General features: G+C 39.7%; 1 protein-coding gene across 2 annotated transcripts in view; it reads right to left on the reverse strand.

The window, feature by feature from the left end:
- The window catches only part of PTK2 (protein tyrosine kinase 2), a 151,602-nt gene that overhangs the window by 44,247 nt on the left and 92,844 nt on the right, over positions 1-14,511 (reverse strand). The window contains exons 13-16 of one of the 2 annotated variants that reach the window (XM_058802084.1): positions 10,437-10,467; positions 9,682-9,734; positions 1,303-1,386; positions 142-159 (exon numbers count right to left, since the gene is read on the reverse strand). In XM_058802084.1, the coding sequence (XP_058658067.1) occupies positions 142-159; positions 1,303-1,386; positions 9,682-9,734; positions 10,437-10,467 (186 nt within the window). The remainder of the gene's footprint in view (positions 1-141; positions 160-1,302; positions 1,387-9,681; positions 9,735-10,436; positions 10,468-14,511) is intronic. The other variant, XM_058802075.1, reaches the window with a different exon arrangement.

Raw genomic sequence — 14,511 nt, forward strand, 5'->3', positions numbered from 1 at the left:
TATCAGCTAATACCCAAAGCAGACCACTTTTGAACACTAAAAGCTGGATAAAATGTATTACTGAAATGTGCATTAAGTGGTATATGGAGATAAGAGTTGCATATTGCACGTTAGTAACACACAGACTAGAAAACATATTACCGTCCCCACTAATTTCATCTGCAGATCCAGGTGGCATGCAAGGAGAGAGAAAAAAGAGGGGGAGAGAGAGGGGACAGAGAAGGGGGAGGGGAAAATATACTATTAAATTCATGAGTAATCCAAAAGTATTCAGACTGTAGTTATCTTATATACCTGACTCAAGAGAAACCAGAAAAGCAGCAGAATTTAAGACTTCTCACCTAAAACCCAAGGGACAGAGATATGCTCTAAGAAGCTTTTATGATGAAACAGAGTTAATGACTTTCAAACACAAAGGTAGACAAAAATTAAATTTGGAACTGGAATTAGTTCTTTTAATGCATTGTTAAAAATAGTAAATTTCTGGGTTTATTCAATACTTTAAAGCAGCTCTCCTACAGCCAGATGAGTCGGCTCAACTTGACTCTGCACATACACTGAGGACTTTGAAAAGCAGAGTTGGTGTTGACCCTTCCAGAAGAAATGCACTCCTGAGCTATCACCAAGACATGAGAGAGAAATGGAACCATCTAAGTTTTAATGACACAGAGCATTACTTGTGCAAGGCTGAAATTTAAACAAGTGGCAAAGAGAGCAACTCTAGAGGGAAGATTTCAAACAAACACCAGATTCCACGTGTACTGTAGCAGCCCTACTGAGCACCAAACCCCACGGCACAAGCTAAGGCAAATATTTTAGACAGTTTCTACAGATAATAGGAAATTCTTCTTACCCCTAATAAAGCCAAACTGGTCTAGACCAGTGCTGGACCAGTATGCAGCCAAAAGCATCGCTGTAGTCCGTGTTTAATTCAAAGTGATCTCAGCTGATGCTTATTGTTGCTATTCTGTTTCATCCATAAGCATGCTGTGTCAGGGGTCCAAGAATGAAGTCAAAATATATTTACAAAAAAAAAAGATGGCAGTCAAGGGCTGCATGACTATATAAATAAAACAATTTAATATGTTTGTCATTGTAGCATACGATGTTCGAAAACACGTTCCCCATAAAAACGGGGACCAGCAAGCTGCACGAAAATCCAATTCAACAGCAGGAAAACGTAACAAAATTATTCTTGGAACTCTGTTTACCTGAGGCTAAAGTAGTTTACAAACAGTAACTGAGTTAGTAAATTCAGCTTTTGGGTTAATAAGGCAGCCTAGACAAAGAGCAGAGCAGTACCCTTGGGCGGCGACTCATGGGCACAGAAGACGAAAGGCAGAAAGCGTCTAGCTTTCTTTACTTTATGCTGACAGTGATTGACTCCTTTACAAAGAGGCAAGAAAAGGAAAGAGAAAAAAAAAAACAGAAACAAATTATTTGGAAATAAAAGAAAAGAGACTGAAGAGAACATCTACAACGAATGAACATAAAAGTAAAGGTTTACATTAAAATTCTGTATACCCAAACAAAAATACAAAAGTCTCTGAAACTGTAAAGCATTTTTGGTGTTTTCCTTCAAATTCCTTTCTACAGTAACTCATATTTCAGTTTTTAGAAGACTAGAACCCAGTAAAAAGTCAGATTATGCCAGCTATGTACACCACTCATTAACAACACAAAGAACATTTATCCCAGAAGTGCAACCTGCTTTTCCAAGTTTGTCATCTATGATCTGTCAGACTTGTGTGACAGCTGTATTCCAGCTAAAGTGGCAATCACCAGACTTAAACATGTACGTACTGACTCTCTGAACCCTTAAAACAACATAGGAGTATTTCACATAAGCAGGGTTACACAGAACAAGGGAAAACATGGTTTCCCTGTCCCCTGAAATACAGCATTGACAGATTCTATGATTTCAAATCTGCCACCAGTCTTATTCTCAGTGCAGACCTGCCCTGCCAATGGATATTCCAGCTCTGCAAGGACCTCTGGCACCCTCACTACCTCCTTCCCAGTCACCCCACTGCAGGGTTGACAATGTTTTAGCAAAGTGCTCATTAGGACAAGGGAAATTTTGGAGTAGGAAAAAATACAAAGAAGCCACACAAGGTGAGAAAGAAGGACACAAGATGACACACAGCACCTGAGGTGATACCTGCTCCTTTTATTTCTCTTGTTACCTGCTTGCTCCTCTCTGCTTTCCCCTTTTTCCTCTCCCCAAGGAAATATGAGAAGTGGTTTAAAAAGCCAATTAAACAAAAAACCTGCATCTTGGGGCTGGTAGCTCTTCACAGCCAAAACTCAGGAGTGAGGTGCAGCCACCTGGAGTTACACAGGGTGGGGATGCAGGTGTTAAAAGAGAAGCCCAGTTTCAAAGCAGCAGCTACTGGACAGTGAACCCTCAGTGGTGGGAGGAGTGCAGGAAGGGTAGAAAAGGAAAATTATATTTTAATAAAAGTCACTTCTACAATCAACAAAAACTACCATCATAAAAACAGCTGGGTGACTGAGCAAACAGGAATCATTAATCTAGTGGGAAAATGCACATATAAGAGAGAGAGACAGAACATTAATCAGATTCAATGCTGAAAACTAAAAGAGGTGCAAGGAGAGGGGAAAATTTTTGACTAAGTCAGTGTATCAGTATTTCCATTTGTCTTGGTTTCAGACAATTTAAAGGGGAACACTCTGAGTTCTTCCCCTTGATACTCCTAAGGGATTTCTCTTCCTAACATCACATGGCAGACAATTTTCAGCACTGTCATTCTAGCACAAACCTCAGGTAACACTCATAAAAAGCTTAAGACACACTAGGAAAGAAAAGGAAAAAATACTGCAGCTGGTTTAAGCAACCACTGAAGGGGTGTTGACATGAGAATGAGGGAACCCAACACTGTGCTGAAAGAGAAGAACAGGTATAGAGTCACTGCAGGCAATGCAAGCTCCAAAAGGGAAGAGATGCTTCAACTCCTGACCTGCCTGCTCAGGATACAGAGCTAAATTAAGCCCAAAGTGCTGAAATGCTGCTCAGCCTCACACTGATAGGTGGGAGGCACAAGCTGCTGAAACCTGAGCAAGCCTATTTCAAATGAGGGCACACTGCAAAGGTAAAAGTGTTTTTAATTCATGTGCATGCCCTCATGCCCTGTGATGGTCCAATTCTGCCCTTGCATTTAAACTCTGCCTTTATGATTTGCTGTCAACAATTTGAGCTTGTTCAGCTGTTCTGCCACAATGAATGGAAGATGCTTTGCCTTAAACTTACCACATCTGCAAGTCTAGCTACAAAAGGAAGTTGATTCCAAAGAGTTGGTTTGAAATTTTTAAAAAAATAGAAGTTCTAACACTTTCTCAGGAGTCTAGAGAATGCCATAATGAAATGAATACAACTTAGAAGGATTTCCAGCATTCCACAGCAGCTTCCAGCCAGGATATAACTGGTGCTCAAGAATGCTGCTGAAAACTGCACAGGACTTCTTAATTGATTTAGTTCCTCTATGCAGTATTCACTAAAATTATTGTGAAAAAAAAAGGCAAAAATAAGGAAAGAAATCAGTTGCTGTGCAATAACTATGTCAGAAAGAAAGAGGCCAGGTTTTTACTGTCCTTTTTTAACAGGGCAGTTACTACTGGAGCTCCTTGTATGGGCAGAGAGCAAACACTGGAAAGGCTGAACCTGAAAATATCCCATTCTATTTCATTATATATTCTTGAATCAGTCTGAGGAAAAACCCTGAAACAAAAACCTGTAGAAAGAATAAATCAATTGATTTTTAAGCTTTTGAACTCCAATGAGCACTATGGGGTTGGCACATCAAATATGTTTCTACATGAACAACAAACCCCCAAAACCTACATGGAATATTTCTCCACTCACACCACACTGGTACTATTTGCACAGCAGAAGTGTCTGCTCAAATCCAGTAAGAGGCTCACAGAGGAGGAGCACAGGAGAATAAAAAACTGATTAAAACTTTAACCAGCACCACAGGCTGATGGAATCATTGCAGGAATTTCCTGGACACTGATATGGAAGAAATCTCTTCAGACTGTCACCACAATTCATTCTGGTCTCTTTATGCATGAAAAGAAGCCTTTCAGTCAGGCTAAAATAGGAAAAGATAACAGCACCAGTCTATTCAACTGTGATGGGAATCTGAAATACTGTAATTTATTAGCATTGAGGGCATTTTCAACTATATTATCTTATTAATCAGTGACATAGCTGGGTGAGTTAAGAGCAACTCCCTCCTCCATGAACCTGGAGATTAATGACTTGCTCAAGGTTTGTAAAATTAATCTGCAGTAAACTTTAAGCTTGAATGTCTCCCAGTGCTGTGACCATATGGTAGAGCTAAAGCTCTAACAAAGTCTTTATATTCCTCAAATTACTTAATAATTACTTGATTTGAATTTATAACTATGTCATTTATGGCAAGACTCTTAAGTCTTTCTTTTCAGAAGTGAGCTGTGCAGTGCAACAAAGCTGAGCTGTGACACAATCCTGAGTGCTCAAGATACAATTTTTCATCTAAAAATTTACTTACACTTCTCAGCTTTGTCTTTTTGTAGTGTCTTGACAAAATGGATGCTAAAAAACTGCCAATAATTTTTCACCCTCAAGCAAAGGGCACCTTTTTCCTCACCAACTAACTCAAAAGGAGCTAAGAAACACAAGTCCTGCACAAGAAACCCTTTCAGACCTCGGTACAGGGCAGACCTTCATGTAGAGCACAGGAATTGTGTCACAGAGCCTGCTCTGTGCTCTGCAAGCAGAAGTGATTCAATAAAATCAAATTTGTTTTTCCATCCTGCTCACAGCTTTGCTGGTGATCAGCCTCAACCCAGGGCACACAGGGCCTTTCACAAGCCAGCATCTCCTTCATTCAGAGCACTTCAAAGTGCTGCAACACTCACATCAGCCTAATAGATTTTTTTTTTTCCTTCTCCTGTTTATTGTATTTTCACATTTGGCTTCTCCTCTATGGGAAACCTCCTGAAAGTCTCTTTTACTCACAAACTATACCACAGAGGTTTTTGGTTTTTTTTCTTCATGATAAAATCCCACTTACATCAGGCTCACCTCCTTCAAAACAAGGGATTTTTTCCATTCAAACTAAAATTTCAGCTCAATGCCAGGACTAAACTGGAAGCTCTCTTAAACAGGATCTGCTCCTAAGCAGCAGCTCTCATTTCACTGCCATGATCAGGAGTTAATCACAGTGATTAAAATTTAACATTGTTACGTTACAAATTTGTGATTTTAAAGCAGAACCTGGAAAGTTGCTGAGAAGGAGCTTCTTTCAGGATCCTAAAATCCTTCAGCTTCTATACAGATATTTGCTCGAAGAGATCAAATCCTCCTTGGGGCATGCTACTGAATATATCTAAACCATGGGAGAGGCAATGGCACAACCAGAATTATTAGAAATTTCACGATGCACTTAAAAACTGCACCCCTTTGAGTCTAAAATGCTGCCTGTGTTAGTGACAGCAGCTGCAGAACAGGATAACAAACCAGTTTCTCTTAAATATATTTATTTCCCTCTTAAAGGTTTGTGTCCTGGGGTTTGCTACTCAGGTGCCTTGAACACTTTGCTTTATCAGCTGGAACAGGGACTGTATTTTCAGAGACCTTTTAATTACCTTCACCAAATAAGCTCATACTAAAGCTGCAAAACCAGCACCTGCTTTAAGCAAGACCAACCCTGTGGGACATCCTAAAATCCCCTTCAGACACATCCCTTGTGCTGGCTACTGCAGGACAGCTCTCCTCTCCCTTCCTGTCATCTTCCCACTCACAGCTCCCTCCCCACCAAAACATCATTTTACAATAGTACCTGAATACCAAATGCCAGGAGGGACTGCTTGGAATCACAGGAGCCTTTAGCTTGAAAAAGACCCTTAAAATCATCTAATCCACCCATTAACCCAGCAGTGCCAAGAACTTGCAAAGACTTGTTGAATCCTCTGCCTGTTCAGTGAAACACATGGGCTTGAAATGTCATACTCTGCGGCACTGCATGGAAAGCAGCATTTGAGCTAGGATTAAAAAAATTCATGAATTCTCCAGGGCAAAGGAGGCACAGTGATCAGCCAGGGGATGCAAAAGCATATTTATTCTTCCTAGTCATATTTACATAAGCAAGGAAGGGGCAGAAGAAACCAAAGAACTCAGTGTCAGGAGGAATTTATGTAGAAAGGAAGCAAGCAGCTACTGCTGAACTGATTTCATTTTATGAAAAACTTTTTGTAATATAGAACGGACCAGATAAGTTATTATTTTTGGAAATATGTGAATCTGGAAATACAAGATCACCTTACCAAGGCTAATGTTTGCTATTTAAAAACAAAGTGCTGGCCAAAGTAAGTTCCTTTAGACTAGAGCAGAGCATTTTAATAAGGTGTCTCCAAGCTAAACAGTGGAAATACAATCAATAAAATTAGAGTTAACTGGTGTGCTGCTTCTTACACATTTGATATATTATTTGCACAGAGCAAATAGTTTAGCCTTACCATTTCCTGAGTGTACACCCTTGGCTAAGGACAAAGAACTCTTTTTTTAATGCAGATGCAGAGGGAGAAGGAGGTAAAAGCTGCAATTCCCTATAAGCTGAAACACTCATTGTTTCTGGTGAACCACAGCAACTTCAGCCAAAACATCAGATGATTATCATAGAAATCTAAAATCCAACTGATTTGGTTTAGCTTATTTACAGTAATTTATAATCTTACACACACCCCAATGGCATAAAATCACTATACTTTTTAAAAGGAGGGGAATCTGGCAGGCATCTTGGTTATACACAGTGTCCACTGCAAGGAACAGAGAATTTGAGGAATCAAGGTAGACAACACTAGAAGAAAGAGAAGCAGCAAGAAGTTTGTGGTGAAACCTGGTTCAGTGACTCCCAGATCAAGCAATTTGCTGCTTTGGATTCCTGAAACCAACTTCATCCCTCACTAGTTTGAAAGGAGCTTTATGTACAGGAGGAAAAATAATCAAGAGGATTTACAAACCTTCTATTTTTGTGTGCTTTGGAGTATTGGAGCACTTGGAAAAGACCAAGTTTTCACTTCACTAGACAAGAAATATTCCAAAGTATGTTAGTAAGTACTTAAAAAAGACAAGGTGTCTTTCATTAACAGGTTCCTTTTTAAACTTGCAAAGCTTCAGACAAATACCTGAATAAATCATGTTTCACACTGGGTTTGGATATTGCTGGTTTATCCCAGTTGTGGTGGGGAACTCACTGTGAAACTTCCCTTTTCAACTAAGTGTGTTAATACTATAAATGTATATGACTTTTAATTTTTTTTGCTGAATCTCTGTTTTACATTTTTGCTCTTTACCATTGGGAGAGGTCTAAACAAAGGGGAGCAGTGTCAGTGAAATCAAACAGCAGAGTTAATTCATGATTTAAACCATCAAAGGTGTGGAGCAGTTACAGATGTCATTGAGCTACAAAAAATGGTAGGTTTCTTATCTGAAACCTCTGGCTCTGAGCCCCTGCAGTGTCAGCAGAGAAAAGCTCCTGTTCTGCACCCCAGAGCAGCAGCCCCTCTGCTGCCTCTGCCCTGGCTGCCCTGGGCTGGGCTGTTGCCTCCCCTGTCCCACTGATGGATGGGTTCCATCTGACAGCAGCAGTGACACTTCTCCACATCCATACCAAGCATCACTTCATTTACAGCACCCTGATTCCTTGGGGGGATTCAAGAGATTCTTACAGAAAGCAGCTCCTGAGAATAACCCCTGTCATGTGGGTTCATCTCAGCAATCTGCCTCTGCTTTAAATTTAATGTGATGGCACACTCAGTGCATTTTAACTAACTTTGGGGGGAAAAACACAACAACAACAAAAAAGTATTCATGTGTTCTGTGTCATTATATTACAAGAAGAACAAACCTTTGAGATTTAATATTAAATGCATTGGCTCAAACCATTCCAGCATTTTCAGTGGTTTAAAATAGTATAAAAACTATTAACATGGTATAAAAACAAGCATTGAGCACAATAATTTTATTGTGGAAAGATATAAAACATTCCTACAATACAAAAATAATACCTAATTGGTGTTTTTGGTACTGGCAAGAATGAGGATGATATTTCTGGTTTAATTTGACTGCACAGCTCACAGGAGCCAGGTTTGCAGTGTCCCTGACATTCACCTGAACAAGCAGCTCACCCCCAGCACTGCTCTCATTTCCCCCTCATCCACTCTTATGTGAAACCCTCAATGCCAGAGCTGGGGGTAGCACAACTCACTTCCTACACTAATTTCAAAATGCTACTTTAAAAAGAAGTGTTTGTGCTTTGAAACACCTAAGAACTTCAGAAGACACTTAAATTTGCAAAGGCAGACTGACAGGAAGAAAGGTTCATGAAGTCAACACTATTATTGTTTTCATTATTAAAAGTATTACTGGCATGCTCAGAAAATGTGAAGGAGTGAACATCTGAGGATGCAGACAGTTTTTTTTTGTCCTGAAGATTGGCCTTTTGGAGGGTGAGTGGAATAATTACAAAAGCACAGAGCTAATCACTTCAGAAATTCCAACTTTTTTTAACAGCTAAAATGAGCCATACAGGTAAGAATCCAAAGAGAACGTGCTGACCACGCTTCATGCTTATCCACCTGATCTAGCATGCTTGCTTGCCAGGCACTGGAGGAAGAAGAGCTGCTATTTGACTCTGAGAGCTGGTGAAGCTCTATTACCCCACTGCAGCTTTTTCCTCATTTTAACTTACATCCTCTCCCCTGTATTCCAGCAGTGTCTACTTGGGTTTCCTATGCCAAGCAGTGAATCTGAAATATCTTTTAGAAGTGAGTAAGGGTGGGGAAAGGAATCTGAGAAGTAGAAAATTAATTAAATGTCTATGTATCTTTCCTCCTTATTATATGAAATATGTTGGGGTTTTGAGTTTTTGCCACTAAGAGCTCAATAAATGTAAAAGTGGGAGGGAAATCCACTGAGTCACAGTATTGGTTCTTCAAGTAGTGACCAAATATCAGAAACCTATTAAAACATAATATAATCATAATACAAATCTTAATAATATAGATCATACTATAAATACTTTTTGGCATTAAAATCCCCTTAATAAACCTTATCCATACTGATTTAGAAATACATTTTCTACTAAGACACTACTAAGACTCAATCCTTCAAAATTATTTAAGATTCTGTAACAGGAACATATTCTCTCTCAAGCATAAAACCTCCATGTTACCTTAGAGAATTCTTAGAACTCTATAAAGAACAGAAACAACATGTATTACCTCACATACCCATCCTTCAATTAACTTGTCATTTTCAATAGCAAAAATTAAATGCTTTTATCTAAACAGCCACAGAAAAACAGCTATTAGGTTTCTCCTTTCTGTAAAGCAATGATTAATATTTAATTGCCTATTTTCCCTTTTCAAAGCTGCTCCCTCACAATTAGCACATACTCAGGTAATTTCAGTTCTAGCCAAGACATTCTACTTCATCCCAAAGTTAAGTGGAAATTCTGACAAGCTTTGCAGTAACTGCACAGATGTGGCTGTTGCATCAAAGTTTCTCCTTAGAGCAGAGCTCCAGTCTGGGGCAGTCAGCAGCCCTGGAAAAGCTTCCTGCACCTCTGCCAGCCCCAGAAATAAACTCAGCTGCTGGCTTTGGATGAGCCTTACCTGACACAGAGACCGTGTGAGACCTCACTCCTTGCTTCTCATTGTTGGCCAGCCTGGAAAACAGAAGTTGGAAGTGCTGAATGCTGGACATTCTCCACAAGCACTGGGAGCTCTCCCAGCAGGCACCTACTGTGATGAGCAGGGCTGAGCCACCTCCCCAGGCACAGAGGAATCTACCACTGCATCCTGCCTGGGGGAGTGAGAGTGGCTTTCAATCAGCACAACCAGCCACAGAAACCTGGGCAGTTGGAAGGAAACCACAAAAGCCAAACTGTGCACACTTTTAAGATCTGTGTAACCTGAGTGTGCTCATACTTTCTGTGTGATCTGTGGGAAATGGAGTATGAATTGAGTTTCTGTCTGTAAAAAGACTCATCCTGTACTATTTTGAATTGATTTACATGTCAAACATAGAAAACCAATCACATTTAAATGTAGTTATTTATAAATAAACAGTACAAACTATTTAGCATTACTCCTATAATTAAATTTACCGAACCCCAGCCAAGTCTTTTCCAAAACAACCTGCTTTTGTTATTGTCAAATATGGGAAGCATTAGGCACTTTTGTTCTCTGATTTTCTTCTGCTATCTTTGTAGTTTAATATTACTGTAAACTTTTAATGCCCTACCTGCTATTTGTCCTGGAATCCAAAAACAACAATAAAAATTACTGTTATAAAGAAATTCCAAAAGCATCACTATTTTTCAAAACATCTTTTTTTAATATATGAGAAAGGAAAGCACAAAACTTACTTTGGTATTGATGGTAAAGCTCTTTCACCTTCTGTGTAAACAAGAAGAAAACAGGATTAAAGCTTTTGCACGTTTTCAAATAACCTCTCTCAAAGTGAAATATATACATGCCTGAAACAATAAGCATCACAATCTCTCAGGGAAACTGAGAGAGCTCAAAGAATGTTCTAGACATATATAAACAGCAGCATTATCAACAACTCCTTCTACCTACTCACACAGACCTTTAGGCAAACTCTCATCTGAGGAAACAACGTACACAGAATATAAAAGCTGGTTTTATTCTTAACAAATAACTCCAATAAATCACTTGCAGAAGGTGTGACACTATCTCATCTCTGGTAAGAAATGCTTTTCTTTTATCTCCAAGATGTCCTAAGTTCTAATGTATAAATAAAACAATTCAATCCAACTTGGATTTCCAAGTAAGACAACTGAAATAAATCATTAAAGCACATATTATCATATTGATTTCACACTGGCTTGAGACTATACAATAATAATGTTTTGTGCCAGAGAGTGTCAGCTTTTTGTACACTACATTCAAATCCTTGCCAGTCTTTCTTTGAAAATGGTAGTGTGTGTGAGACCTTGGATGTACCTATTCAAAGGGTTTTTTTTTTTCCTCTTGGATTTAATGAAACCCTTGGCATTCCTGTGAGGAAGTTACTAATCCTTCAGCAAAACACCTTTTCAGCAGATTGGAGTATGCAGGGAAGGAGAGAAGATGGGCAATAAAGTGTGTTTCACTTTCTAAATTAATGTAGCTCTGATAAAGTGACCTGAGAGAACAGCCACACTTGCAGAAAATGGTGATGTACACTTTTTAACAAAAAAATGTAAATTCTAATTTCTTCTTCTCCCATGTTATAATTTCCAGGACTTACAGGTGTAAACAAGTCTCACCTTTGTGTATTAAGAGACTGAGCAGAGGAATGCCCAAAAGCCACACTCAACATGGCAAAAAACTATTATGCTCATTTTTTCTGCTGTCTACAGGTAGAAAAGCAACATTTGGCTCAGCAACATCAGTCTGTTTTGATCTGCCTGATGGAGGGTGTGGAAAAAGAAGTTGCAGAAAAGAAGGGAAACCAGAAGCTGCAATTTCAAAGCCCTGGAGCAGCTCAGCAGTGACAAAAACAAGCACTTGGAACTGGGGGGCAGAGGGAGGACAGTAAGATTATATGAGCAGGTGGGAGATAAAGGTACTGTGATATGTTTGGGTAAGTGATACCTTTTGGGAAGGAAACAAAAGGCACAGATCCTCTGAGATAGTGTGGAGTAACAAATATGAGAGCAATGGTGTGGAGGTGCAGCCTGGCAGTAAAAGACTGGGGACAGGTACCCAAAAAAGAGAATGCGATGGGCACAAGAGGTAAAACCTGGCTGAAACTGGGCAAAAGACACCAAGCTGGAAGGAAAAGGCACAAGAGTTCTGCCCACTGCTTGCAAGCCTCCCCAGGGCTGTAAAAGAACCTTAAATTTTACATGACACCTACAGCTGTCAGCATTAGTTGTGAAATCATCCTGGGTTCTGCTTTGCACCAATTTATGCTGCTGGTTGTTCCAATGCTGCTCTTAGACTTGGCAATGGATGTAAGGCTTAGATGGTGCTGATTAATCACACATGTTACTGGTGGAACACAGAGTCTTCCTCTGCTTTAAAAGAATTTCACTGAATTGCAGTTACCTTATTATTCTGTGTTTTTAAATCAAGGTAATGGATGCACAATTAATAAGCAGCTACTCAAAATAATTTTCCTTGCTCTTTAATATGTAGCTCTATTTCATGTTAACTGCATCCTATTCAAACTGCATTCTAAAGATGGAATTTTAATTTCCCCTAAGGCTTCTTTTTGGTAGAGTATCATATTTGGGGACTTCAGAAAGATCAGTGAATGATTTCATTTGACTTGATAGTTATGATTTCACAACACTTGCAGGGCCACAATGCTTCATATGTTCAAGATGCTGAGATCAGATCAGATCTGACTTTTTCCCTCCTCCAACCTCCTAAGAAAGTGAGAAATACCACAGGTGGCAACTGCTAATGTGTGCTGAAGTCAAACACTACCTATCAAAGAGGATCTAAAGGAGATAAAAAGAGAATCTGACTTTCCACTGTGGTATTAAATTTCCTTAAAGAAGAGAATCTCATTCTGTTCCCACAAGGCTCCATCCAACTTTCTGAACAGTTTCCTATCAGTGCAAAGGTCATAATAAAATGTAATAAATCATAACAAAACAAAATCTTGATTCCATTGTAATAGCAAATCTTTTCTCAGCCCTTTGTGAGATAAGGAGAATGTGAATAGAAGTGGTTTTACACAGTGAGTAGCAGTATGATGTAGTCAATGAGTTTGAAAAACAAGAAAAGACGTGAAGGAAATGTGAAAGAATTGAAGAGAAAGTGAAGGAAAGGTGAGAACTGAAGCAGTCTGGAAAACTGTGAGGAAAAGATAGGGATAGACAGAGAAAAGCAGAGACTCTGATCCAAGTGAAATGAGAATTTGCTTCCAGATCCACTGGGAAACCAAGCAGCACTCATGGGTCCACCACACCCAAAACTGTTCCATCTGATCATCCCCCTTCTCACTGAATGTGCTGAATTCCACAGGACATAACTGGCTTTGTGCTCATCTGCATCAGAGCAAGAGATCTGGATCCTGTGGAACTGGGAGATGTGGAAAAGGCAGGCTCAGCCCTAGGGAGAAGGAAGGAGCACCCAGAACTGCCTGGAAGCCACAGCCTGGTGCCTGCAGGGATGGGCTACAGGGACAACACACCCCATTTTTGTGTGCTGGAGATGTGTCAAGTGCAGGGCTGTAAATGGACAGGGGAAGCTGGAAAAGCAAGTAGATGTTTAAAAAAAAAAAAAAAAACACACAAAGGTATCAAAAAAACCTCATACACTATTAAGTGTTAAGAGGTGCCCAGGGGTTGTAGTACTAGGGGGTTGGAACAGATGATTTTTAAAGGTATCAGCAAACCTGAACTATTATGTGATTCTTCCATGATTCTATGTCTCCTCCATCACTGGATATAATTAAAGAAAAAACTAATCAGCATGGAACTCCTGATCCTGCAGACGCCCACAGGCTCTGGATACAAACTGCTCACTTCAGGCACTGGTGCTCATCCTTTTACAGTTTATATCCCAAATAAAATACCAAATATTCATTAGTACCCCTGCAGGTCTGAAGTCAAAATTTCTTACTAACAGCATCCCAGTTAAGGCATATGTTGTTTTTCACAAGTTGAAACCCAAACATTTTTGCCCAATTCTACATTTTTTAAAGAAATGGGAGATGCATGGCTCTGCTGGGTTTTCCTTTGGATTGTCCAGGTCTGAGCAGAGCTCCATGCTGGACACAGCAGAACCCAGGCAGCTCCAGTGCTCCCAGCCTGGGGGACTGGAAATTGTCCTCACCTGACTGAAATTGTTGTGAGGGCAAAATCTGTGAGGGGCCAAACTACAGAGAGAACAGTATCATAAAAATGGGAACACATTATCAATCTGTTAAAATGAAATTCCTGCCCAGGGTAAATCTGGGTGAAAACAGAAAGCATTTAAGTGGAGAACTTCACCAACTATTCAGATTTGGTGTTTTTGAACACTTCCCTGGGCAGCTTGTCCCAATGCCTAACCACCCTTTTGGGGAAGAAATTTTCCCAACATCCAATTCAAGCCTTCTCTGGAGCAACCTGGGGCTGTTTGCTCATGTCTGCAATTTGCTACCTGGCCACAACTTCCTTTCAAGTGCTTGTAGAGAGTGATAAACACCCCACAACCTAAAAGCTGATAATCAGCTCAACTGTTTATGAATTTTTTAATTTGTGTTCTTGGCCTGTCAGAGGTGTAAGTGTAATAATGGAAATACACATATTAAGTGTAACATTTCCACATGGGTCTAAAGGGACCTGAACATCAAAATATTAATGGAAAAATGCCAAATACTGTCCAGGTCCTAAACACTATCAAGTGCTCTCCCCAAATTAAGAAGAATTGGATCATTAATGGATAGAACAACAGATATCCCAAAACCAGACTCTGTTAGTAATCAAGAAAGACAAT

The sequence above is a fragment of the Ammospiza caudacuta genome, chromosome 1 (genome assembly GCF_027887145.1).
Source record: "Ammospiza caudacuta isolate bAmmCau1 chromosome 1, bAmmCau1.pri, whole genome shotgun sequence".
NCBI classification, from domain to species: domain Eukaryota; kingdom Metazoa; phylum Chordata; class Aves; order Passeriformes; family Passerellidae; genus Ammospiza; species Ammospiza caudacuta.